At 35.2% G+C, this 22,392-nt stretch overlaps 1 protein-coding gene across 1 annotated transcript in view; it reads right to left on the bottom strand.

Annotated features, from left to right (window-relative positions):
* Positions 1–22,392, bottom strand: part of LOC150105116 (cytosolic Fe-S cluster assembly factor narfl) — a 98,445-nt gene that overhangs the window by 67,859 nt on the left and 8,194 nt on the right. Inside the window, exons 2-3 of the mRNA XM_090396162.1 lie at positions 13,814–13,906; positions 4,340–4,477 (exon numbers count right to left, since the gene is read on the bottom strand). Of these exons, the coding sequence (XP_090252288.1) occupies positions 4,340–4,477; positions 13,814–13,906 (231 nt within the window). The remainder of the gene's footprint in view (positions 1–4,339; positions 4,478–13,813; positions 13,907–22,392) is intronic.

The raw sequence follows: 22,392 nt of genomic DNA, 5'->3' as shown, positions 1-22,392 counted from the left end.
TGAATACTATGGCTACTCCTTCTTTTCCTTGATTGTCATTGCCTGAATATAACATTTTGTATTTATTGCTCAGAAAGATCTCACCAGTTTTTGTCTTTTTTGTTTCAGTCACCCCTATTATGTCGATCTGGTACTTATCTAATTCCTCAGCTAGCTCCATTTCTTTGCCATTCAGGCTTCTTATGTTGATAGTACCGATCTTTAACTCTGGTGATGTTGAGTTGGGGTGTGTTTTCAGATTTGTTCCAATAGCTGACTTTTCACTGTTCGCCCTGATTCCCTGCAAAAACAACTGGGTCCTTGTTTAACCGGGCGACGCCCCAGCCGGCATGAAATTTTGTTTGTCATGTTGTACCATCATTTTTTATTTTGGTTTAACCAATAGAATACAATTTGGTCAGCTAAATCCAAAATTGCCAGCCCATCCTCGTTCGTTCAGTATCCGGGTAGATACCCAACGGCGTGTACCACGAGAAAGTAAGGATTTGACATTAGGTCAGAAGCACTGGTCAGTTCTCCACATTCCTTTAAAGGCTATGTGGAGGTCTCCTCTTAGTTATACAGCTTTGACCCTTAAGCACCCCACATGAAAACTGAAGATAAGGATATTCTAGATGACTGGAGTAATTACTTTGAAAGACTGTTAAATGAACCAAAAAGTAACAGAACTGAACCAGAAAATTTTCAAGAGGAATGTAAAGAGGAGTATATATCAATACTTGAGGTAGAAAAAGCCATCAAAAACTTGCAGTGTGGAAAGGCAGCTGGAGTAGATGATATTCGACCAGAAATGCTAAGTATGGAGGTATAAAAGTTTTGCAGTGGCTACAATGCATAATTCAGAGGACCTGGACAGAAAGTCAAATTCCTAATGATTGGAGAAAATCTCTCATAGTACCCATCTATAAAAGAAAAGGGAATAAGATTGAATGTGAGAATTACGGAGTAATTTCTCTACAAAGTGTTCCAGGTATGACTTATGAAAGCATACTTGAAAAGAGGTTGAGAAAGATTTATTAACAGAACCTTGGAGAAGAACGAACTGGGTTCAGGCCAAATAGAGGTTGTCAAGATAAGATTTTCATTTTATGACAAATAGTTGAGATATCCCAGGAATATGGCAAGGATCTGTACTTAAGTTTTGTGGATCTTGAAAAGGTTCGACAAGGTGCCCAGAGAAAAGTTTTTTAAAGTACTACAATTATTTGGGGTCAATAGAATATTATACAGAGCAATCCATAGTCTATATTTAAGTCAGCAGTTATCCAAAGAGTTATCTAAGCAATTATCTATCAAGTCATACATCCAAACATCCAGCAGTTAGGATTGAAGGAAATACAGGAAGATGATTTGATGTAAAATCAGGGGTAAGACAAGTATGCACATCATCTCCATTCTTACTCATCATTTATATGGATCGCATTATGAAAGAAAGTAGCATTAGGCTTGATATTAGAATTGGAGAAAGTTTATTTTCCACTTGGTTAGAGTATAATAAATTTAGTTTAATCCTTTATCCAAGTGTGAGCAAACAAAGTTTGCGCCTGAAAGTATCTTCAGGACTGGGTTAAGGTGGTACACACCAGGGCAACTCGTTGCAAAGGTGGAGCAAGCTACCAACACTCCTATCCTAGTATCTCCTATAATGCAAAACACATCTCCTTGCAGATATGTCTATTGTTATGCATTAAGGGAAGGGCCACTACCCAGACCGGTTTCGACCTTTATTGAGGTCTCTTCAGTGGGAGCCAGGCCCAAGTCGAGATATCAGGCAGAAGCATTTGCAGGTCATCTCCTGCAAATGGGTTAAGGTGTGTACCACCTTAACCCAGTCCTGAAGATACTTTCAGGCGCAAACTTTGTTTGCTCACACTTGGATAAAGGATTAAACTAAATTTATTATACTCTAACCAAGTGGAAAATAAACTTTCAACATCTTTCTCTAAATCCAGAGTAATTTATTAAAAAAGGGTGGCACACCAATTGGCAATTCCTATAGGTGGAGATGACCTGCAAATGCTTCTGCCTGATATCTCGACTTGGGCCTGGCTCCCACTGAAGAGACCTCAATAAAGGTCGAAACCGGTCTGGGTAGTGGCCCTTCCCTTAATGCATAACAATAGACATATCCGCAAGGAGATGTGTTTTGCATTATAGGAGATACTAGGATAGGAGTGTTGGTAGCTTGCTCCACCTTTGCAACGAGTTGCCCTGGTGTGTACCACCTTAACCCAGTCCTGAAGATACTTTCAGGCGCAAACTTTGTTTGCTCACACTTGGATAAAGGATTAAACTAAATTTATTATATTAGAATTGGAGATGTCAAAATTAGTTCTTTTCTTTATGCAGTATACTAGATGTTGTCCTAAACATATCTAGTGCAAGTCTCCAGAGTTCTCTAACTAAACTGAATAACAGCTGTAACAAATTTGGCATGAAAATCAGCAATAAAAAAACAACAACAACCAAAACTATGAAAATAAGCAGGAACATAGAAAAGACTAGAGACTGCAGATATGAGAGTCCTGAGAAAGATTAGGGGCGTGAACAGATGGCATCAATGGCAATATCATATTAAAAATGAGGATATTAGGAAAGAACTTGAGATTTTTAGCATCCAGGAACGTGTTAGCAGAGATGATCTCAGGTGATAAGGTTACTTAAAAAGAATGGGAGAGGAAAGATTAGCAAAACAAGTGTTCTCTGCCAGTTTGGCAAGAAAAAGACCCAGAGGACAAGATATAGGTGGACTGATATGGTAAAAAGTGCTTTAGACGATAGAAATATAAGATCTGACAATGTTGGAGCCTTGACAGGTAATAGATTGGAGGAAAATTGTAGATAGGAAGTTAGTAATGATGTAAATTTTTCATGTAGTACTATCATATCCTATATACCCCTTGAAGGTAAATGTCAGGAATTTGATGATGATGATGATGAAATAGAAAACTTCAGCTATTTAGACACAGTTTTTAGTGAAGACAGGGGATTAAATCTGGAAATAGACAACAAAATAAGCAAAGCTGGTATGGTGGGTAACCAGCTGAATAAATTTATATGGAATAAGGAAGAAATTAGCCAAAACACCAAACTAGCAGTATATAAGACCATGTTCAAACCAGTTTAAGTTATGGATCTGAGAGCTGAGTTAGAAACAGCACTTGATCAAAGACTAGAGACCACAGATATGAGGGTTCTGAGAAAAATTAGGGGGGTGAATTGATGGCATCAATGGCAGAATCATATTAAAAATGAAGATGTTAGAAAGGAACTTGACATTATTAGCATTCAAGAATGTGTTAGCAGAGCTAATCTAAGTAAAGGTTAGCAAAACACCCAGAAGAAGACCAAGGTCTAGGTGGATTGATTCAGTTAGAACTGCCTTAGAAGAACAAAATGTTCGATATGACAATATATGAGTGCTTATAAGTAACAGAGTAATTTGGAAGAAAATTGTGGATTGGAGATTAATAATAATGTGAACTTAATCATGCAGTGCTGTCATAGTAACCTGAACACCCCCTTTGGGGTATATATCAGGAAGTTGATGATGATGAGATACTCATTTTTATGGCACCTAACACTAGGTGGTGATAATTTCCTATAAGCCTTTTCTTGTTTTGCATGTTATTTCCATGTGGATTCACGAATATTTTGGTGGGATGATGTGCATTAATGATTAGTCCATGTCCTGGTCTACAGAATTTGTAATTTTCTCTAAATTTTTCCAAATTTTCATGGCTGAGATTGATCAATGCACTCTCTAATGACAAGAAATTTCTTGCTGGAATCTTTTTGTAGGACTGCAACTAGCAGAAAGAAGTATCCATTTTTCCACTTTGAAATTTGTCAATCTCTCTCTCTCAAAATTGCCTTCCATTCAAAATGTTTATTTTCATGTTTAGTGTTGATTAGTGTAGTTGCTTCCTGATCCATAGTATACATGCTATTTAGATGGAACTCACCTAGTTTGGTCCTCTTACTAACACCAATTATGTTTAACACAGTACCTCTCTAATTCCTCTGCTAGTTAAATTTCTTTTCCATTGATGTTTCTTACTGATGGTACCAATCTTCACTTCTTTTCTATTCAGCTCCATGGAAACAGGAAATAGTATACACAACAATTCTAAAAAATACATAAATGATTATCTTGGGGTATTTCTGATGCAGTTTCTTTACTTTGTACTAAAAATTATATAAAAAAAAAAAAAAAAATTAAACACCGTTATTGTAACTGCTACACAAAAAAAAAGAAAACAAAACAAAACGAATAGAACATATAAATTTAAAATTTTGAAATGTACATGCAATGCAAAGAGAGAAATTGATAACTTACATCTTGTAGCACACGATACAATTCATCTTGACTTTGTTTTGTTATTAACACACTTTCTGCTGATGTTATACATCCACTACATGCTAAACAATCATTTAGGGTAATTTTTGCCTTCTCTAGCTTGATTTCAGCTCCATCCTAAATATAAGAGAATATTAATCAAAAAATACCATCATACAAAAATGAAACCACTTTTCATTTCACATTTCAGTTTTTAACAGGAGTGCATGTTAGAGTATTTGAAATTTATAATTTTTGATAAAGTTTCTGTAGCTCAGTTGGTGTCAACAAAGCTCTTTGGTTGGAAAGACTGGTTTGAATTCTGTCTATGACATGAAGAACCTATATCAGGGTTTTTGAATTAAAGGTGAGGTAGCTGGGCTCATATGGAAGTGGAAGGTTTTTCTCCCAGAAAATTGAGTTTTTCATTCTTCAAAATAGGCAAACTGGCCTCATGAACACACACACACACACACACACACACACACACACACACACACACACACACACACACACACACACACACACACACATCTATAGACATAATATACTTGCTCTTAGAGGATGCCAAAGAGAAGTGGCAACCTGGTTGCATTTCTTGTCTGTCTTGGACAGACAAGAAATGGATGAAATTTTTCATATTCAATGTGTAATTTTCTTTTCCTATCAGTTTTTCCCAAACTGTTTAGATTTGGCAATTTGGATCCTTTACCGACCAACATTGTTATTAAATTACACTCTCTCTCTCTCACCCCCCTCTTCCCATTTCATTATTGATCTTTCCTATAACCCTTTGCTACAAAGCTTGTCCCTCCACAGTTTCAATACTCAATACATTGTCCCTTGCATTCTCTAATTTCCTAAACCAACACAACAGAATCTGAGGGGGGGAGATTTGTTACATATTCCACATTTAGTACTAAAGTGAAAAAGCAGAAAGTTTAAGGCAGAATCTTGATGGAAACCAATATCTGAAAATCTCAATATGACACTTCTCACTAAGTTGTGACTTTATATGTATCCTGTATAATACTAATACACAATGTGCCCATTAAGTAATGAGCCAACAATTATTTATATCAAAACAAAGAAATATATTCGGAATTGACAATTAGACAGATTCAAAATAATCTCCCTCCAACTCCACACAAAGTTTAGCTTTGTTTACTGGTGTTCGAAGGCATGGTGGAAGTCCTGAACATGAACCTTCTTCAGTGTCTGGGTCATACCTCAGTGGATGTCCTCAATGTCACTGAAATGATCCCCTTTCAAGGCACACATCATCTTTGGGAAGAGGAAAAAGTCTGTGTGAGCCAAATCTGGTGAATAGGGGCCTTCAAAGTCAGAAACTTCTTCACAGGCAGAGCACTGTGCATGGGGACATCGTCATGCAATAGGAACCAATTGTTGTTGTTGTGGAACAGTTCTTTCCTGACATGCTGCATGCAGGCTTACAGACATTACATTACTGCTAAATAATACTGACCATTCACTGTGGTGCCCTCAGGAACAGATTCATGGTAGATAATTGCAGCAGCATCAGGGGGAAAAAAATGACCATTGTTTTGACACGTGATTTTTGCAACCAGACTTTCTTCTGCTGGGGAGAAGATGTTCCACATCATTCCATGCTCTAGCATTTCGTTTTCAGATCCAACTGAAAACAACTTTCATCACTGGTGACAATTCTGTGTAACACATCATGATCTTGATCAACTGCAAGGATGAAATTTTGACAACATGCAACCCAGTGCTCTCTCTCTCTCTCTGTTTGTGTCAATGTGTGTGGCACAAACTTTGGACAAATCTTCCTCTTGTGCAAATCTCTTTCTAAGATTAATCTGACCATTTCCTTACTTACAGCAAGTAGCCTAGCAGTTATTTGCCTGTCATGGGCAACGATTTCCCTAGCTTTCACCATATTTTCATTCGTCCATGCAGAAACTGGCTCTCTGTAGCATGGTTCATCTTCCAGGGACTCCCTCTCATCTTTAAACGCTGAAAACTAGCGGAACACTTGTGCATGGCTCAGACAGTCACTGCCGTAAACTTTTTTTAGGTCTTGGTATGCTTCTGTAGCAGTTTTTCCTAATTTACAGTAAAATTTTATCACAGCTCTTTGCTCCATGGCACAACTTCTGATACGCTCTACTCTATACGCTTACTTCAATGGCTGCCACACGAAAACTGCTGTGTCACCTGGCTCAAAAGTAGCACCTGCGATTACAACACATTCTACAGTCAAAAACTATAAACACATTTGTTACTTTTATTCAAAGGACTGTCCTGTAAAAAAATCAATCTCATTACTTAATGAGCACACTGTGTATTATATATGACTTTTGGATATTCTTTTTTTCCAAAGTCCACCACAGCATCTGCTTTGACATTCTATCATATGACATCCAAAATTACAAATATCAAATGCTTAGAGGATTGCTTAAGGGTCAAACCTAGATAACTGGGAGGAGACCTCTATTTAGCCTTTTAAGGATGGAAAACCTACCATTCCCTCTGATCTAATGTCCAATCCACAACTTTTCATGGGCCATCCCATTAGTAGGAACTACACACATACTAAACAAATTCTTATATAAACACTAAATCATTATATAAGAAAACATACAAAATATGTTTTCTCAGTTACCAGCTTCTCATGTTACAGTGGAAAATTAAAACACAATCAAAACAGATTTGGGTTACATTTTTGGAATGAATATAAGGAAGTTATATCATTTAGGTACTCGATATATACAATTAAGGAAAGCATCTGCTGAATGGAAAACATCAAAGACCATAATTCTGCATAAAAAAAAAGGTAATAAAGAAGACATCGGTAATTACAGACCCATCTGTCTATTATGACATACATATAAAATATTCGCCATAGTCATTCTAAACAGAATACAAACCTCCATCAATGAAAATAGCTGCAAAGAACAGGCCGGTTTTAAAAAAGGCTTTTCGACAATAGACCACATTCAAACTATTATTCAACAGAAAGATGCATTGAATACCAGATGCCACTTTGTTTTCTTTTTATAGATTTTAAAAAGGCATTCGGCAGTATCCCAAGCTTTAATAAAACAAGGAGTAGAAATAGCATATATCCTGCTCATAAAAGATATTTATAAGGAAGGCACAACAAATATAACTTCTTTTCAATTATCTAATTAAGATTAACTTAAGTAGAGGAGTACATCAGGTGATGTCTTATCACCTACTCTGGACAGAATGATTCGAAAAACTGACATGAAAGGTGGAATAAACATTGATTGGAAACAATTGGAGTGAAATGCTAAATATTCTATTATTTGCCAACAATGTGGTATTAATATTTAACTCCCCTGAACTCTTAGAATCAATGCTGAATGATAAAAGTCAAAACTACCAAAATATTGGATTGGAAATACATCTGGACAAAACAAGATGGATGAAAAATGAATACTGTAGAGATTATACAATCACTCTAGAATCCCACACCATCGAAAAAGTTGAAGATTACATCTACCTTGGACAGTTCATTAAAATGAATAACGACATATCAAATGAAATAGCAAGGAGAAAAAGAGCTGCTTGGATGGCCTTCAACAAAATAAAATCAACAATTACCAACCAAAACATAGATATAGAAATAAGAGCCCATTTTTTCAATAGTCACATCTTACCAGCATTAACTTATAGCAGTGAAACATGGAACACAACTTTAAAAGAAGAACAAAACTTAATAACAACTCAACATGCAATAGAAAGAAAAATGTGCAATATAAATAAAATAGATCCCATAAGACACACAGAAATCAGGAAGAAGTCTGGACTTAAAGATTTAATAAAAGCAATGTACAAAAGCAAAAATAGATGGGCAGGACATCTCGCCAGAATGAGAGACAACAGATGGACAGTCAGAGTAACAAACTGGTATCTGAGAGATACCGAAAGGAAACCTGGAAGACCAGCCTTAAGGCGAGACAACCCAAGAAAGGCTCAAGACAGGAATAGCTGGACTCTTTATGAACTGCAGTCATAGAGAAATCTTGACTGAAATCACAGGTCCATCAAGATAATATCATTTAGGTAAAAAAAAAAAAAAAAAAAAATGTAACAATTCTTTTTACAAGGTTTCGTAGCCACTATTAATAGTTCAAATTCTGCATTTTATTCCATCAATGGGTATGAAATAAGCCAAATTTTTCCATTTTCTGATGCACACATTTAAGGCTACTATTTATTTTGTGGTACACCTGAGTGATCTTTAATGAAAAAGAGATACATGTATATCTATTCTCTTGATTCATGAAGTGATTTTGGAAGGTCATCTTGGTTATTTTGCAATATAATATGATTATCTGCATACATTATATTAACAACAGTTCTTCACGTTAACTGGATACCTTATTCTTTTGTTTTCTATATTATTATAATTTAATCAACTGTTCAATATATTTGATCAATTCTATTCAAAAGTGTTGTGTGTGTGTGTGTGTGTGTGTGTGTGTGTGTGTGTGTGTGTGTGTGTGTGTGTGTGTAATTATTATTGTTACAAGGGATCTGCAGGGAGTCAGGATTCATCAAGGGAGGCCACATATCACTCACATCACATCATACTTTCTCACGAATTCATTCACACTATCTGCACTCAGAACCTCCTTGCTCTATGAGAGAAAAATCTAGCTCTCACTCCTTTCTTCACAATATTCATTCTTAACTTTCATGAATGTCCTCTCATTCTCTCTCCTAAAATGAAAATTCCATCTACTGGTATCCTGTATGACTTGTTCAGAAGTTTGTAGGTCAGTATTATATCATCCCTCTTTCTCTTGTCTGCTAGTGACTTCCACAAATTTTCAATCTCTCTGCATAATCTATATTGTTTTAAATCATACTCCATCCATAATTTTTCTCTATCTACCTTAAGAAAAGCTTTTCCATAATGGTTAAATGTATCTCAAAAATAAATTATCTCTTTGCAACAATTTAAGACAAATATTATCTATATTATCTATACATGATCTTTCTTATCTGAAACTATTCTTCTGAGAGTAAGGTGTTTACAGTCATTCTTCTAAGTCTTTTATTCTGAATTCTGTTATATACAGCAAAACATATCTCAAATAATGCAGCTAATACATGCTGAAAATATTCAGTACTAACTGAAACTATACTGAGCAGAACATCAATATAACAGGTTTCCGTGTAATGTGTTCCAAACAGGCAGTTATTGTACTTATACAAAACACGATTAGAACAAATTCTTAAGAGACATATATGATGTAATGAATAATTTATGATACTTCATATATCTTCATGATGATTTATAATTTAAAATTTTTTTCTATTGTTAACCATTTATGCATCTTAGGTCCTTCAACTCTTTTCTCACTCATAAAGGGATATTAAATATTATTTATTATTAACATCTGACCCTCTATGGAGTCAGAGGCTCATCGTGAGAGAGACGCTATCATGCACAAAGCTCATCCAACTGTGCCTTAAACAGATTCAATGTGTCTACATTCACAACACACTCAGGCAATCTTTTCCACTCACCAACCACTCTCCATGTCAAGAACCTGCTCAACAATCCTTATAGTTTCCAGTTATACAGTAGAACAAACTTATTTGTTCAACAAAATTGTTTTACCCCTCCCTCTCCCATTCTATGAAAAATTTCTTCCATGTCAACCTGACTAGCTTATATGTCTCAATCTCTCCTCGTACTCCATGTTCCAAAGACCAATGACCATCTTTGTGAATCTTCTCTGGACCCTTTCTAACATATCTTCATCACCATGAAAACCTAGTAACTAAACCTGTGCACAATAATCCATATGAGGCCTGATCAAGACCTTATACAATGGCATCATAACTGCTTTATTTCTACATGTCAAAGAAAGTTGGGTAGCCCTTTTACAATGGGTTAATCTGAATCAGAATGATTCTCTCTCGCTCTCCTAAAAGATGTGGCACTGTCACATCTTTGCTGCTGCAACTGTATACTGTGGCTAGATATTTGAATGCAATGAATATGAAAAAGAGCATCTTAGAACTTTTGGTAATACTCACAAATTCAGAATGTTTCAGTTTTTTTGTAATGCTTCGAAACGTGTCCCACATTAATTTTGTATTATTGTAAAACATGATCGATATAATTGCTTTTCTGGCAAAATTACAATAAGTACTGTAATGCAATTATACTAATTACAAACCAGATTTTAGTGAATACTGTCTGAAACTACATTATGTGAGTTATTGCTGTATTTTGTAACCTGTAGTTAATAAGCTTATTCTTCTATAAATTTTGCAGAAATCTTCATCTCCTTTCTTAAATAGATATGACCTTAGCTGACCTATCTTATGGTATACTTTATATTTCTTTGTTGTTATTATTAGTGTTGTGACACGAGCATCTTCTTCATGAAGTTCAAAGACTCCTTGTTGGATTCCTACACTACGCATTATCTTTAAAAGAACCTATGGCATAAGTATGTATTGTGTACGTATGTATTCCCCACAGGAATACAGGAAGAAAAGCAATACAAGGTACATATAATAACTGATTTACAATTAAAAATTGTTGCTGCACGCTAGAAATCCCTATCAATATTAATAAATAATATTACAACTATTTTAGATTTTTACATAAAATGAGAATTTCCTAAACTTTTAGGAAAGAAAGAGAAAGCGAGAATCATTCTGATTCAGATTAGGTCATTGCAATAAAGCTTCACAACTTTCTTTGAAAAGTTGTTCATATTTAAAACTGCTTCTATGGAGAAGATGAGCTTCACCCCACAGGATACTGTTTTAGTGTCAATAATATGCTGTGCCAGACCATGCTTTTGAGGTTTCAATGTATTCACCATAGTACTGATGTTCATTAATTTTTCCCCACCCCACAGAATAGACTGTTTACCCAAAGTATGTCAAATTACATTCACGATAAACACCAGCTGAAGACAGACGTGACAGTTTGTCTTTTGTAGATGGTAACAGATGAGAAATTTTGTTGATAAGAAAATATGTAGGATTAAGATGAAACTTCTTCAACATTCTACCATTAGGTTCAGTGATACCAGAAATATTAGGAATTGGAACCCTGTGGTCTGTTGAAGAATCCTTAGGTGTTGGAATGTAGGAGTCGATAATCTGTTGGATTTGATGGTCATAACCATTTAATTCCATTAAATTTTTGATAGTGAAAAGTTTACAGTGAGAAGTATACAGAGCATTTGAAATAGGAAGTGATCACCATTTAGTTTTGAGCAGGATAAAATTGAATTTCATATTGAAAAGAAGAATGTATAAAAAAATTTTGAATTGAATCACAGCTTTCAAAAGTTATCTGTAGCCTCAGATACGCAAACATCATTGAAAAAAAAAAAATGAAAGAGTTTGAAAACAAGAACCACTCTTTGAAGATTGAATGGCAAATCCTGAGGATAAAATAGATTCTCAGGTGATAAAATAGATCATGTGGTGAGGTTGTCTGTAAAGATAGAAAAATCAGAACTCAATAGTGGAATCAGAAAGTTAAAAAGGAAATTAATGAAAAGAAGAAAGCATATCAAACATTTCTGGTAAGCAAGTCAACTTGTGCTCTTAGAGAATATAGAGAAAATGTACAAAAGCAGAGCATTGTGCAAAACTAGCTAAACAAAAGTCATGAGAAGACTTTGGTAAGAACATAGAAAATAAATATCACGAAGTAGCAAAATATTCTGGAGGCTATTGAAAAAGCTTAGATATGGAGGAAAAAGTACTGTAAAAGGAACCAGATATGATAAAGGTGACATGAAAACTGAAGATAAAGATATTCTAGATGTATGAGGTAATTACTTTGTAAGACTGCTAAATGAAACAAGCAGTCTCAGCATGATGATAGAAAACTCCCTATAGGAATGCAGTGAAGAATACATATCCATACTTGAAGTAGGAAAAGTCATAAAAACCCTGAAATGTGGAAAGGCAGCTAGAATAAATGAAATTTGACCAATATGTTCAAATTTGGAGGTATAAAAGTTTTACAGTGGCTGCATTAGATAATTCAGAAGACTTAGTCAGAGGGTTGAATTCTTGATGACTGGAGCAGAGCTCTCCTAGTTCCCATCTATAAACAGGGAAATAAAATGATGATAGCTCTGCTGAGTGTTCACATAGCCTCTGGTTGATCAGAGTTGCCTTAGCTTGCACTACTTAAAAGATATGGGTGCTGCCCAAGCATCCATATATTCGCCTTTTATTAGTGCATTTGATAATAAAGGTTTCACATGCCAATCAGCTGTTTTAAATTGGTTGGTTCTCTTTAGAGACCAGGCAGAAACCTTAAGAGAGCAAAAACTCTTGTTCAGTATTAAGGAAATAGAAATGTCAGAAAAATGTATTTTTTGTAAGTGAACTCTCGGTCAGTGAGTAAAAGTAAGTTTATTTATTTATTATTATTATTATGTGACACTTCCAAGGAGTCCAAGGACTCATCAAGGGAGGGCACTTACTCTACTCTACTCTCTGTCTCCACCACTCAATCCACCAACTACACCAACACCATCTACCGCCCACCACCACTAGTATTTTCACAGACAATTACAAGCATCGATGCCCAAGGCAAGATTTGAACCCACAGCCTTTCGGCCGGAGAGCAGATATGCTAACCACTTGGCCTTCCATTAATAATGTTCCAACTGGTTGAAAAAACTGCATTCTTGACAACTTGAATGGCACTTCTATTCACATAAATGTATGTTCTACATCTCTGTTAAATAATAATAATAATAAATGAACAAAATAACGAAAATTATTTGAAACAATTCAAGCTGTATGAAAATAAAAACTTTAAACAAATGCTACTCTTTTGTAAGTTGCAATACTACATAATAACTTACAAATGCTACTCTTTTGTAAGTCGCAATATTACATATTAAAAAACTCCTGAAGATACTTTCAGGACTTCAAGCAAAAAATAAACTTTCAACATCTTTCTCTAAATCCAGAGTAATTTATTAAAAAGGTGGCACACCATTTGGCAACTCCTATAGGTAGAGATGACCTTGCTAATGTTTCTGGCTGGTATCTCCACTTGGGCCTGGCTCCCACTGAAGAGACCTCAATAAAGGTTGAAACTAGTCTGGGTAGTGGCTCTTCCCTTAATGCATATCATTAGACATATCCGCAAGGAGATGTGTTTTGCATTATCGAAGATACTGAGATAGGAGTGATGTTAGCTTGTTCCACCTTTGCAAGGAGTTGCCCTGGTGTTGTACCAACTTACCCCAGTCCTGAAGATACTTTCAGGTGCAAACTCTGTTTGCTCAGACTTGGATAAAGGATTAAACTAAATTTATTATATTCCAACCAAGTGAAAAATAAACTTGCAATATTACATATACTGTATTTATTTTACATAACACATAATTTATTATTACTACATGACACCTCTACGAAGCCCTGGGACTTATCATGGGAGGCTACTCTACTTGCCTCTGTTAATTGATTGTAGCTTCCATCATCCCCTATTCGAATTGCACCTGTTCTTCCTGGCCTTTTTTCAATCTTTATTGGCTTGATGCATTCCTGTAAATATAAGAATCTTGTTTTACCAATTTACGAAGACAAGTGATTATATTAAATATAAAACTTAAGTTTAACAAGATACACCATGATATAGGCTTCCCCATGACAGTCCCAAACCCAGATAAAGGTGGACAAGAGTTGAATTAAGGAATAATCATCCTTCCCCATGAAAATTTCCTAATTATGAAAACCAAGAATCCAAGTAACCTGGGTACACGAAGTGTCATGTGTGACAACCTGCAGGATCCCAGACAATTGCTATTTAAGTTGGCAAGGACAAGCCTACAGGAACCTTTGACAGATGAGGTCACCATTTTCACCTAAACAAATAAACAGATGATGTTATTACCACTTTGACCTTAATTGCAACTTGAAATGTTGGAAATAAATTTCAAACTAGAAAGACACAATAAGTTATTAGGGAAACGAGAAAATACAGAATAGATATTTTAGGAATAAGTGAACTAAGATGACCAGGCTTTAGAAGAGTAAGAATCAATATAAAATACTCAGGATATGATGAAAAACATAAAAAAGGGAGTGGTACTTATATTTAATGGAGATACAAGTAAAAGCTTGGTGAAATGGAAGCCTATAAGCAATTGAATAATAATTGCTAAAATGATATTCAAAATGTATTAAATTAACCATTACAGATTTATGCACCACAAATGGTAAGAATCTCGAAGAAAATGAGATATTTTATGATAAATTAGAGAAGTGCATAGAACAAATACCAAAGTGTAACATGGTTATTCCTACGGGTGGCATGAATGCCAAAGTTGGCAATGAAAAAATGAAAGAGTTTGAGAACAGGAATCAAACCTCGTGCGGATTCAGTGGCAAGGATTGAAGAAAACCCTGATTGATTCAGCCAGAGAGGCATGTGGTGAGGTTGTCTGCAAGGATAGAAAAATCAGAACTCCATGGTGGACACAGGAAGTTAAAGAGGCAGTGAAGGAAAAGAAAAACGCATATCAAAAGTTCCTTGCAAATAAGTCAGCTTGTGCTCTTAGAGAATACAGAGACAAATGTAAGAAAGCTAAACACTGTGTAAAACTAGCTACACAAAAGTCATGGGAAGACTTTGGCAAGAACATAGAAAATAAGTATCAAGGTGGCAAAATATTCTGAAGGAAGAAGCTTAGAAATGGAGGAAAGAGTGTTGTAAAAGGACTTAGACATGATAAAGGTGACATGAAAACGGGAGAAAAAGATATCATTGAAGTATGGAGTAATTATTTCGAAAAATTGCTAAATGAAACGAGCAGTGATAGCACAGTGGTAAAAAAAACATTCGACAGGCATACAGTCAGGAATACATATCCATACTTGAAGTAGAAAAAGCCATCAAAGGCTTGAAATGTGGAAAGGCAGTAGGAGTAGATGATATTCGACCAAAAATGCTGAAGTATGGTGGTAAAAAAAGTCTTACAATGGCTGCACTGCATAGTTCAGAAGGCATGGAGAGAGGGACAAATTCCCGATGATTGGAATAGAGCTCTTGTACCCACATATATAAAAAGGGAAATAAAATTGAATATGAGAATTACAGAGGTATTTCCCCTACTGAGTATTCCTGGTAAGATCTATGCAAGTATACTTGAGAAACGGTTGAGAAGAATCATGGAAGAAAAGCTTGGTGAAGAACAAGCTGGCCAAATAGAGGCTGTCAGGATCAGATCCTCACTTTACGACAAATAGTTGAGAAAACATGGGAATATAACAAAGATCTGAATTTAAGTTTTGTCGATCTGGAAAAGGTATATAACAAGGTGCCAAGAGAGAAGCTATTCAATACTCGACAGTTATATGGTGTCAATGGGACATTATATCAAGCAATACTTAGTCTTTATTTGAGTTGTAAGTCAGCAGTTAGAATTGAAGGAAGTACAGGAAGATGGTTTAATGTTAAATCTGGTGTGGGACAAGGATGTACATTATCCCTTCTGTTATTCGTTATCTACATGGATCACGTTATGAAGGAAAGTGGTATTAAACATAATATCAAAATTGGAGATGTTAATGTCAGCTCTTTGCTTTATGCAGACGATGTTATACTTCTAAATAAATCCGCTACAAGTCTGTAAGATTCCATGACTATATTGAATAACTGTTATAATAAATATGGTATGAAGGTCAGCAACAAGACAAAGACATTGAAAATGGGCAGAATCATTGTGTAAAACTAGCTAAACAAAAGTCATGGGAAGACTTTGGAAAGAACATAGAAAATAAATATCAAGAAGGTGGCAAAATATTCTGGAGGAAGAAGCTTATGAAGGTCAGCAACAAGACAAAGACAATGAAAATGGGCAGAATCATTGTGTAAAACTAGCTAAACAAAAGTCATGGGAAGACTTTGGCAAGAACATAGAAAATAAATATCAAGATGGTGGCAAAGTAGCTGAAATAGTAAAACATTTCAGCTACTTAGGCACGATTTTTAGTGAAGATGGTAAATTAAATATGGAAATAGACAACAGAATCAATAAAGCTGGTATGGTAGGAAGTCAATTGAATAAATTCATATGGAATAAGAGAGAAATTAGTCGGAACACTATATTAACTGTATACAAAACAGTGTTCAAACCAGTTTTAACTTATGGATAAATATCAACAAATTGAAGGAACAGCAATGGGCAATCCTCTTTCTCCTGCTATCTCCAATTTCTTTATGGAACATTTTGAACAACGTATCTTTGACAACATTTCTCCCAGACCTACTCATTGGTTCAGATATGTCGATGACATTTTTGGTGTATGGAATGGCTCTTCTGATGAACTTCAACAGTTTCACACTTAGTTAAATGCACTTCATCCTAGGATCCAGGTTACCCTAGAAGTAGAATAAAATAAGCAGTTAGCCTTTTTTAGATCTTTTAATTCTTCGTCAACCAGATGGTAACCTGCATTTCTCAGTCTATAGAAAGAAGACTCATACAGGCCATTATATCCATACTGAATCTCATCACCATCCCAGTCAAAAGACAGGAACTACTGGTTCATCATGCCACTCCTTTTGTTTTTTAGAAGACGATCTTTTACAGAAAGAACTGCAATATATAACTTCTTCCTTTCTATCTAATGGTTATAAGAATTGCTTCATTAAAAGAGCTTTGAGTAGTCTTCCTCTTCAAATACAGAAGAAATAACATGCATTCCTATCCCTTATGTACAAGGCATTAGTGAATGTATAGCAAAAGTTTTAAAACCACTGAATATTTTTGTTGCCTTTCGACCATTTAGAAAAATCTCCACCTTTCTCACTTCTCCTAAGGACAAACTCCACATCTTAATTATCCAGGAGTCTACCAGATTCCGTGCTCTTGTGGATTATCTTATTTCGGACAAACAGGAAGATCTGACTCTATTCAGCTAGAAGAACACCAATCTTATATTGAATACTTTAAACCTGAAAAGTCTGGACTTGCAGAACATGCCATCTTCACTAGACATAGAGTTCATTGGAGAAAGACAAGAGTCCTTCACAAAAGTTGGTTCCTCATGGAACACCTTTATAAAGAAACATGTGAAACTTTACTTCATTCTCTTAACTTAAACAGATCCAATGGTTTATGACTATCCCCTTTATGGGAGATAGTACTTTATAAATCAGCTAATCTTTCCTAACTTTTTATTGTATAATTTTTTTTTTTTTTTTTTTTTTTTTTTGTTAGGAAATTTGTTGACCTTTTTAGTTATCTTACACCAGCTACTTAGGTGGCGCTTTTTTGGAATTGTCAGTTATTGTTTAATTTGAGCTTAAAATGTACTGAAGATGCCTGTGACACACAGGCAAAAATTATACTATTAAATAATCTTTGTACGTGAGTTTTCCATTAGTAATTTTGTATCTATATGTCTACTCACGGTATACCTCTTTTAAAACTTAAGATCTGATAATGTTGGAATCTTGACAAGTAACAGACTGATTTGGAGGAAAATTGTAGATAGGAAGTAAGTAATGATGTAAATTTTTCATGTAGTACTATCATAACCTGTACACCCCTTGAGGGTACATGGCAGGAATTTGATGATGATGATGAAGTTGGCAAATGAAATAACAAAGATGAAACAGTAGTAGGTAATGAAGCATGTGGTCAAGGAATAAGAATGACAATTTAGGTAGCATTTTGCAAAATGAAATCTTGTGATAGGAGAAAGTTTATTTAAACATAAAGACATACATTAAATTACCTGGAAATCACCAGACAGAAAAAACAAAAGCCAAATTCACAGTGTAGAAGAGTACTTAAAAGCTCACTCTCAGATGTTAAAGCAAGGCAAGGAGCTGATTGTAGGATCCAATCGTTATTCAGTGGCATCAAAATTCAGTGTAAAAAAAATAAATAAAAATAAAAATAATTGTTATAAAAATTATAATAAAAATAGCTATAAAAAAAAAGAAATAAAAGTGATAAAAAATGGGGGAAAATCTTAGCCCACCCACAATCCAAATATACTATAGGGTTGCAAATAACCTTTCATTAGTGGGAGCCACATAAAAAAAAAGCTGTGTAGGCATAAGAAAATAAAAAATGGAAATATAAGATATGACAAGTCTGAAATACAAGAAATTTTTTCTGTTATGATAAAGGATTATTATTATTATTACTATTGCGTGACACCTCCAGGGAGTCCAAGGACACACTAAAGGAGGACACCTACTCTACAACTCTCTGTCTTCACCACTCAATCCACGAACTAAAACTAACTGCGATTACACCAATGCCATCTACTTCCCCCTCCTCACCACCACCACTAGTATTTCCACGGACAATCACAAACATCCATGTATACAGCAGGATTCGAACCCACAGTCTTTATGCTGGAGAGTGAATATGCTAACCACTAGGCCAACCAGGCCAGCAAATGGGGATTGATTTCAAATTTTGGAGAATGAGAAACTAGAAAGAAGAGGCCAGAAGATATTATAGAAAGCAGATGGAAAAATTTTTGAATAGTATATAATGAGGCAGCAAGAGACTGTTAGCATCCTAAAGAAGAAAAAGAGAACCAGGGTTGGTTATCATACAGTACCTGGAAACTCGCAAAAGAAAGGTATGAAATTAAAATGCTGTTTGGAATGTAGTGTCAGAGAATTAAATAAATTCATTTGAGAAATTACAGAGAAAGACAACTTAGTTAAAAGATTAGCAAGAGAAGATAAGAGGAATTATATAGACTGTATGGCAGAAGAAGAAGTATAGAAAGGTTTAGTATTAGGTCACACTGGAAAATTGTATGAAGTGATACAGAAAATATGTTCTGAAAGGTGGAAGAAGGTAATTGCTATAAGAAATTTAAAAAAACAAAATGCTGCTAACCAGAGGATAAGATCATAGAAAACTTCAATGAGGGTTTAAATGAAGAAAACAACATAACTGACATAATAAGTTAAATAACAGAAGAACCAAATATAAGTATAGATTTAAATATTACATCAGAATTAAATAGTGTCTAAAATATCTAAAATTAAATAATGAATGTCCGTGCAGTTAGACTAGCGGCTTTGCACTTCACAACCATATGCCTGGGGAAGGAGTGTCCTAGGTTCGATTCCCATCGATGAAGTGAGGAGCTTAAGGATCTTCCTCAGCCATAGCCAAGTTAGCTGGTCTTGGGTGTGGACAGCAGGATTTTATTGTTTTATTTATTGTTTGTGACACCTCCAAGGAGTCCGAAGACTCATCGAGAAAGGACACCTGTCATACTCTCCGTCTCCACCACTATACCGAACCTCTATAGTTCGTCCACCATTTGTAGGTCTCTGCTTGGCGTCTTGACAAGAATGGTCGATTCGTGCTGAAAGGGAGAAAGAAATGAAGGACGGATGAATTGGTCGCCAACATGCGAAATCACGTGCTTTATAGGTAAAATTTTCCAACTGTTATACAAGCAACATAGTTAACTACAATAATCATAAAAGAGAAGTTAATTTTCTGACCTGTAATAATAAACAACTCATCCCACAATATGGACTGATTACCCTATTATCGGAATGGATTCTCCTTTTTCTGACATGCGCAGAAGTGTCGAAGGATCTCTAATCGGTGGGCGAACTATACTACCAATCATCAACATCAGCACCATCTATCGGCCACTGCCACCACAGCTAGTATTTTTTTGTATGTAAATTGCGTGTGTTCTGAAGGGTCGATTTGTCTGTATGCATGATGATAAACCTGAGTTTCTGGGAGAAAAAAACCCTGCTACCTCCATATGAGATCGGCTAACTCACCTTTGATTGAAAATGTCCATATAAAGATTCCTCCCTTTATGATGAGAATCGAACTTAGGCTTTTTCCAATCGAAGGGCACAACGTACTGTCATTCTTCCAATTGCGCTACAGAGGCGCTTAGCAAGAGAAGATATCCACCAGCTTATCTGGGGGTTTCCATCCCACAGCAGGCAAACTGACCCCGTGAACACACAGGCTACAGTCATAAATACTCATGGCAAGGAAAGCAACAGGAAACCACCTTGTGTAACTATCTCCCTAGTAATCAGCTGCAACCCTCTCAAAGAGAGGAAGCCATAGGATTAGGATTAGGAAATAATAAACATAGTAGAGAAAATAAAAAGCAAAGGGAATGTAATAATGATAACATACCAACAGAAACGCATAAGACAACTAAAGAACTTGCTGCTGATAAACTGTAAATGATCTTTTATAATGTGCTAGAGAATGAAAGGATAACTAGACAAGGGAAAGAAGCAATAACAACTATAATTCCAAAGAAGAATCCCCTCTAATTTTTACATTTGATGTAAAAATTAGAGGGGATTAGTCTACTGTCAGTACTTGCCAATTTTTTTTTTGTAAATTATGATAAATAGAACTAAATATGAAACAGAAAAGATATTGATGCAAGGACAAGTTGGTTTTAGAACAGGAGGAAGTACTTTAATTCACAATATGTACTTTAAAGAATATCACTTCACTGAACAAAAAACAGAATTTAGAATGAACCTTATAGATTTTATCAAAGTTTTTGACAGTACTGAGAGAGTTGTTATGGATAATTATTAGAAACTATGGAATTCCTGAAAATATATGAGAATAATAAAAGAAATGTATAAAGTAAAACTTGTATTACTGCACAACAAACAACATTAGAATGGTCTGAGATAAGAACTTGTTTGAGACAAGATTGCATAATGTCTCTGAACTAAATTACTTTTTAATACAGTTGCTGATTGGATTATGAAAAAGTTGCAAGTATAAGGAGACAAAAAAAAAAAAAATTAAATCCTACATTACAGCTGGAATATCTATATTATGAAGACAACAAAGTTGTTTTGATATCATCAAAACACACTAATAAACAAGCAACATCAAGAGCACTGCATAAAACAGCTGAAAACATCTGACAAAATAAATATTAATAAAAAAAAAAATGTTCAACATTTTTTTTATTCATAATTGAATTCTAAATTGAACAATACAGGCCAGAAAGAAAGAAATTAAAACTGACCAATATGCAGCAAAAGTTAAGAATTTTAGATACTTGTCAGCTAATATTGATACCAAAGGTAAAATTTGACAAAGATATAACACAAAGAGAGACAAAAGCACCTGGAAATGAGTGTATATACATTTCTGTACATATACTCATTTATCCTACCCCTGGGATAAATGAGTGTATGTACAGAAATGATTACACAATGCTGAATGCGATTTCACATGGGTCCAAGGTGATGCTGAAATGCATATACAGGAATGCCAGAATTACCAGAAACAAGGAAGAGGAGTTTTTGGCATTTGGCAGCTTGACTTTGCCAAAAATTATAGGTATAAGTGAGACCTGGTTGACAGAAAATGATATAATTAAAGATACCAAGAAATTATACACTTGGTTTAATCATTTATCCAAGTGTTTTTGCAAACAAAGTTTGCACTTGAAATATAATCAGGGCAGGACAACTCATATATGGAAGCTAATGACTTCACATCACTTGCCTTAGTATCCCATAATGCAAAGCACATATCCTTACAGGTATGTATAATGCTATGCATTATGGGAAGGGTCACTACCCAGACTGGTTTCGACCTTTATTGAGGTTTTGTCAGTGAGGGCCAGACCTAGAGGTGATACTAAGTTGAAGTAATGCAGAAGTCATATTTTCATATAAGATAATAAATTTAGTTTAATCCTTTATCCAAGTGTGAGCAAACAAAGTTTGCACCTGAAAGTATCTTCAGGACTGGGGTAAGGTGGTACAACACCAGCAACTCGTTGCAAAGGTGGAGCAAGCTAACATCACTCCTATCTCAGTATCTCCCATAATGCAAAACACATCTCCTTGCAGATATGTCTAATGTTATGCATTAAGGAAAGGGCCACTACCCAGACTAGTTTTGAGACCTTTATTAAGATCTCTTCAGTGGGAGCCAGGCCCAAATGGAGATACCAGGCAGAAGCATTAGCAAGGTAATCAAAAAAAATTCATATAAGAGTTGTCAAAAGATGTCACACCT

This window comes from Typopeltis vanoorti, chromosome 7 (genome assembly GCF_054136105.1).
Source record: "Typopeltis vanoorti isolate ZY-2024b chromosome 7, IOZ_Tvanoo_1.0, whole genome shotgun sequence".
Lineage (NCBI taxonomy): Eukaryota > Metazoa > Arthropoda > Arachnida > Uropygi > Thelyphonidae > Typopeltis > Typopeltis vanoorti.
This window is presented reverse-complemented; position numbering and strand designations above follow the sequence as displayed.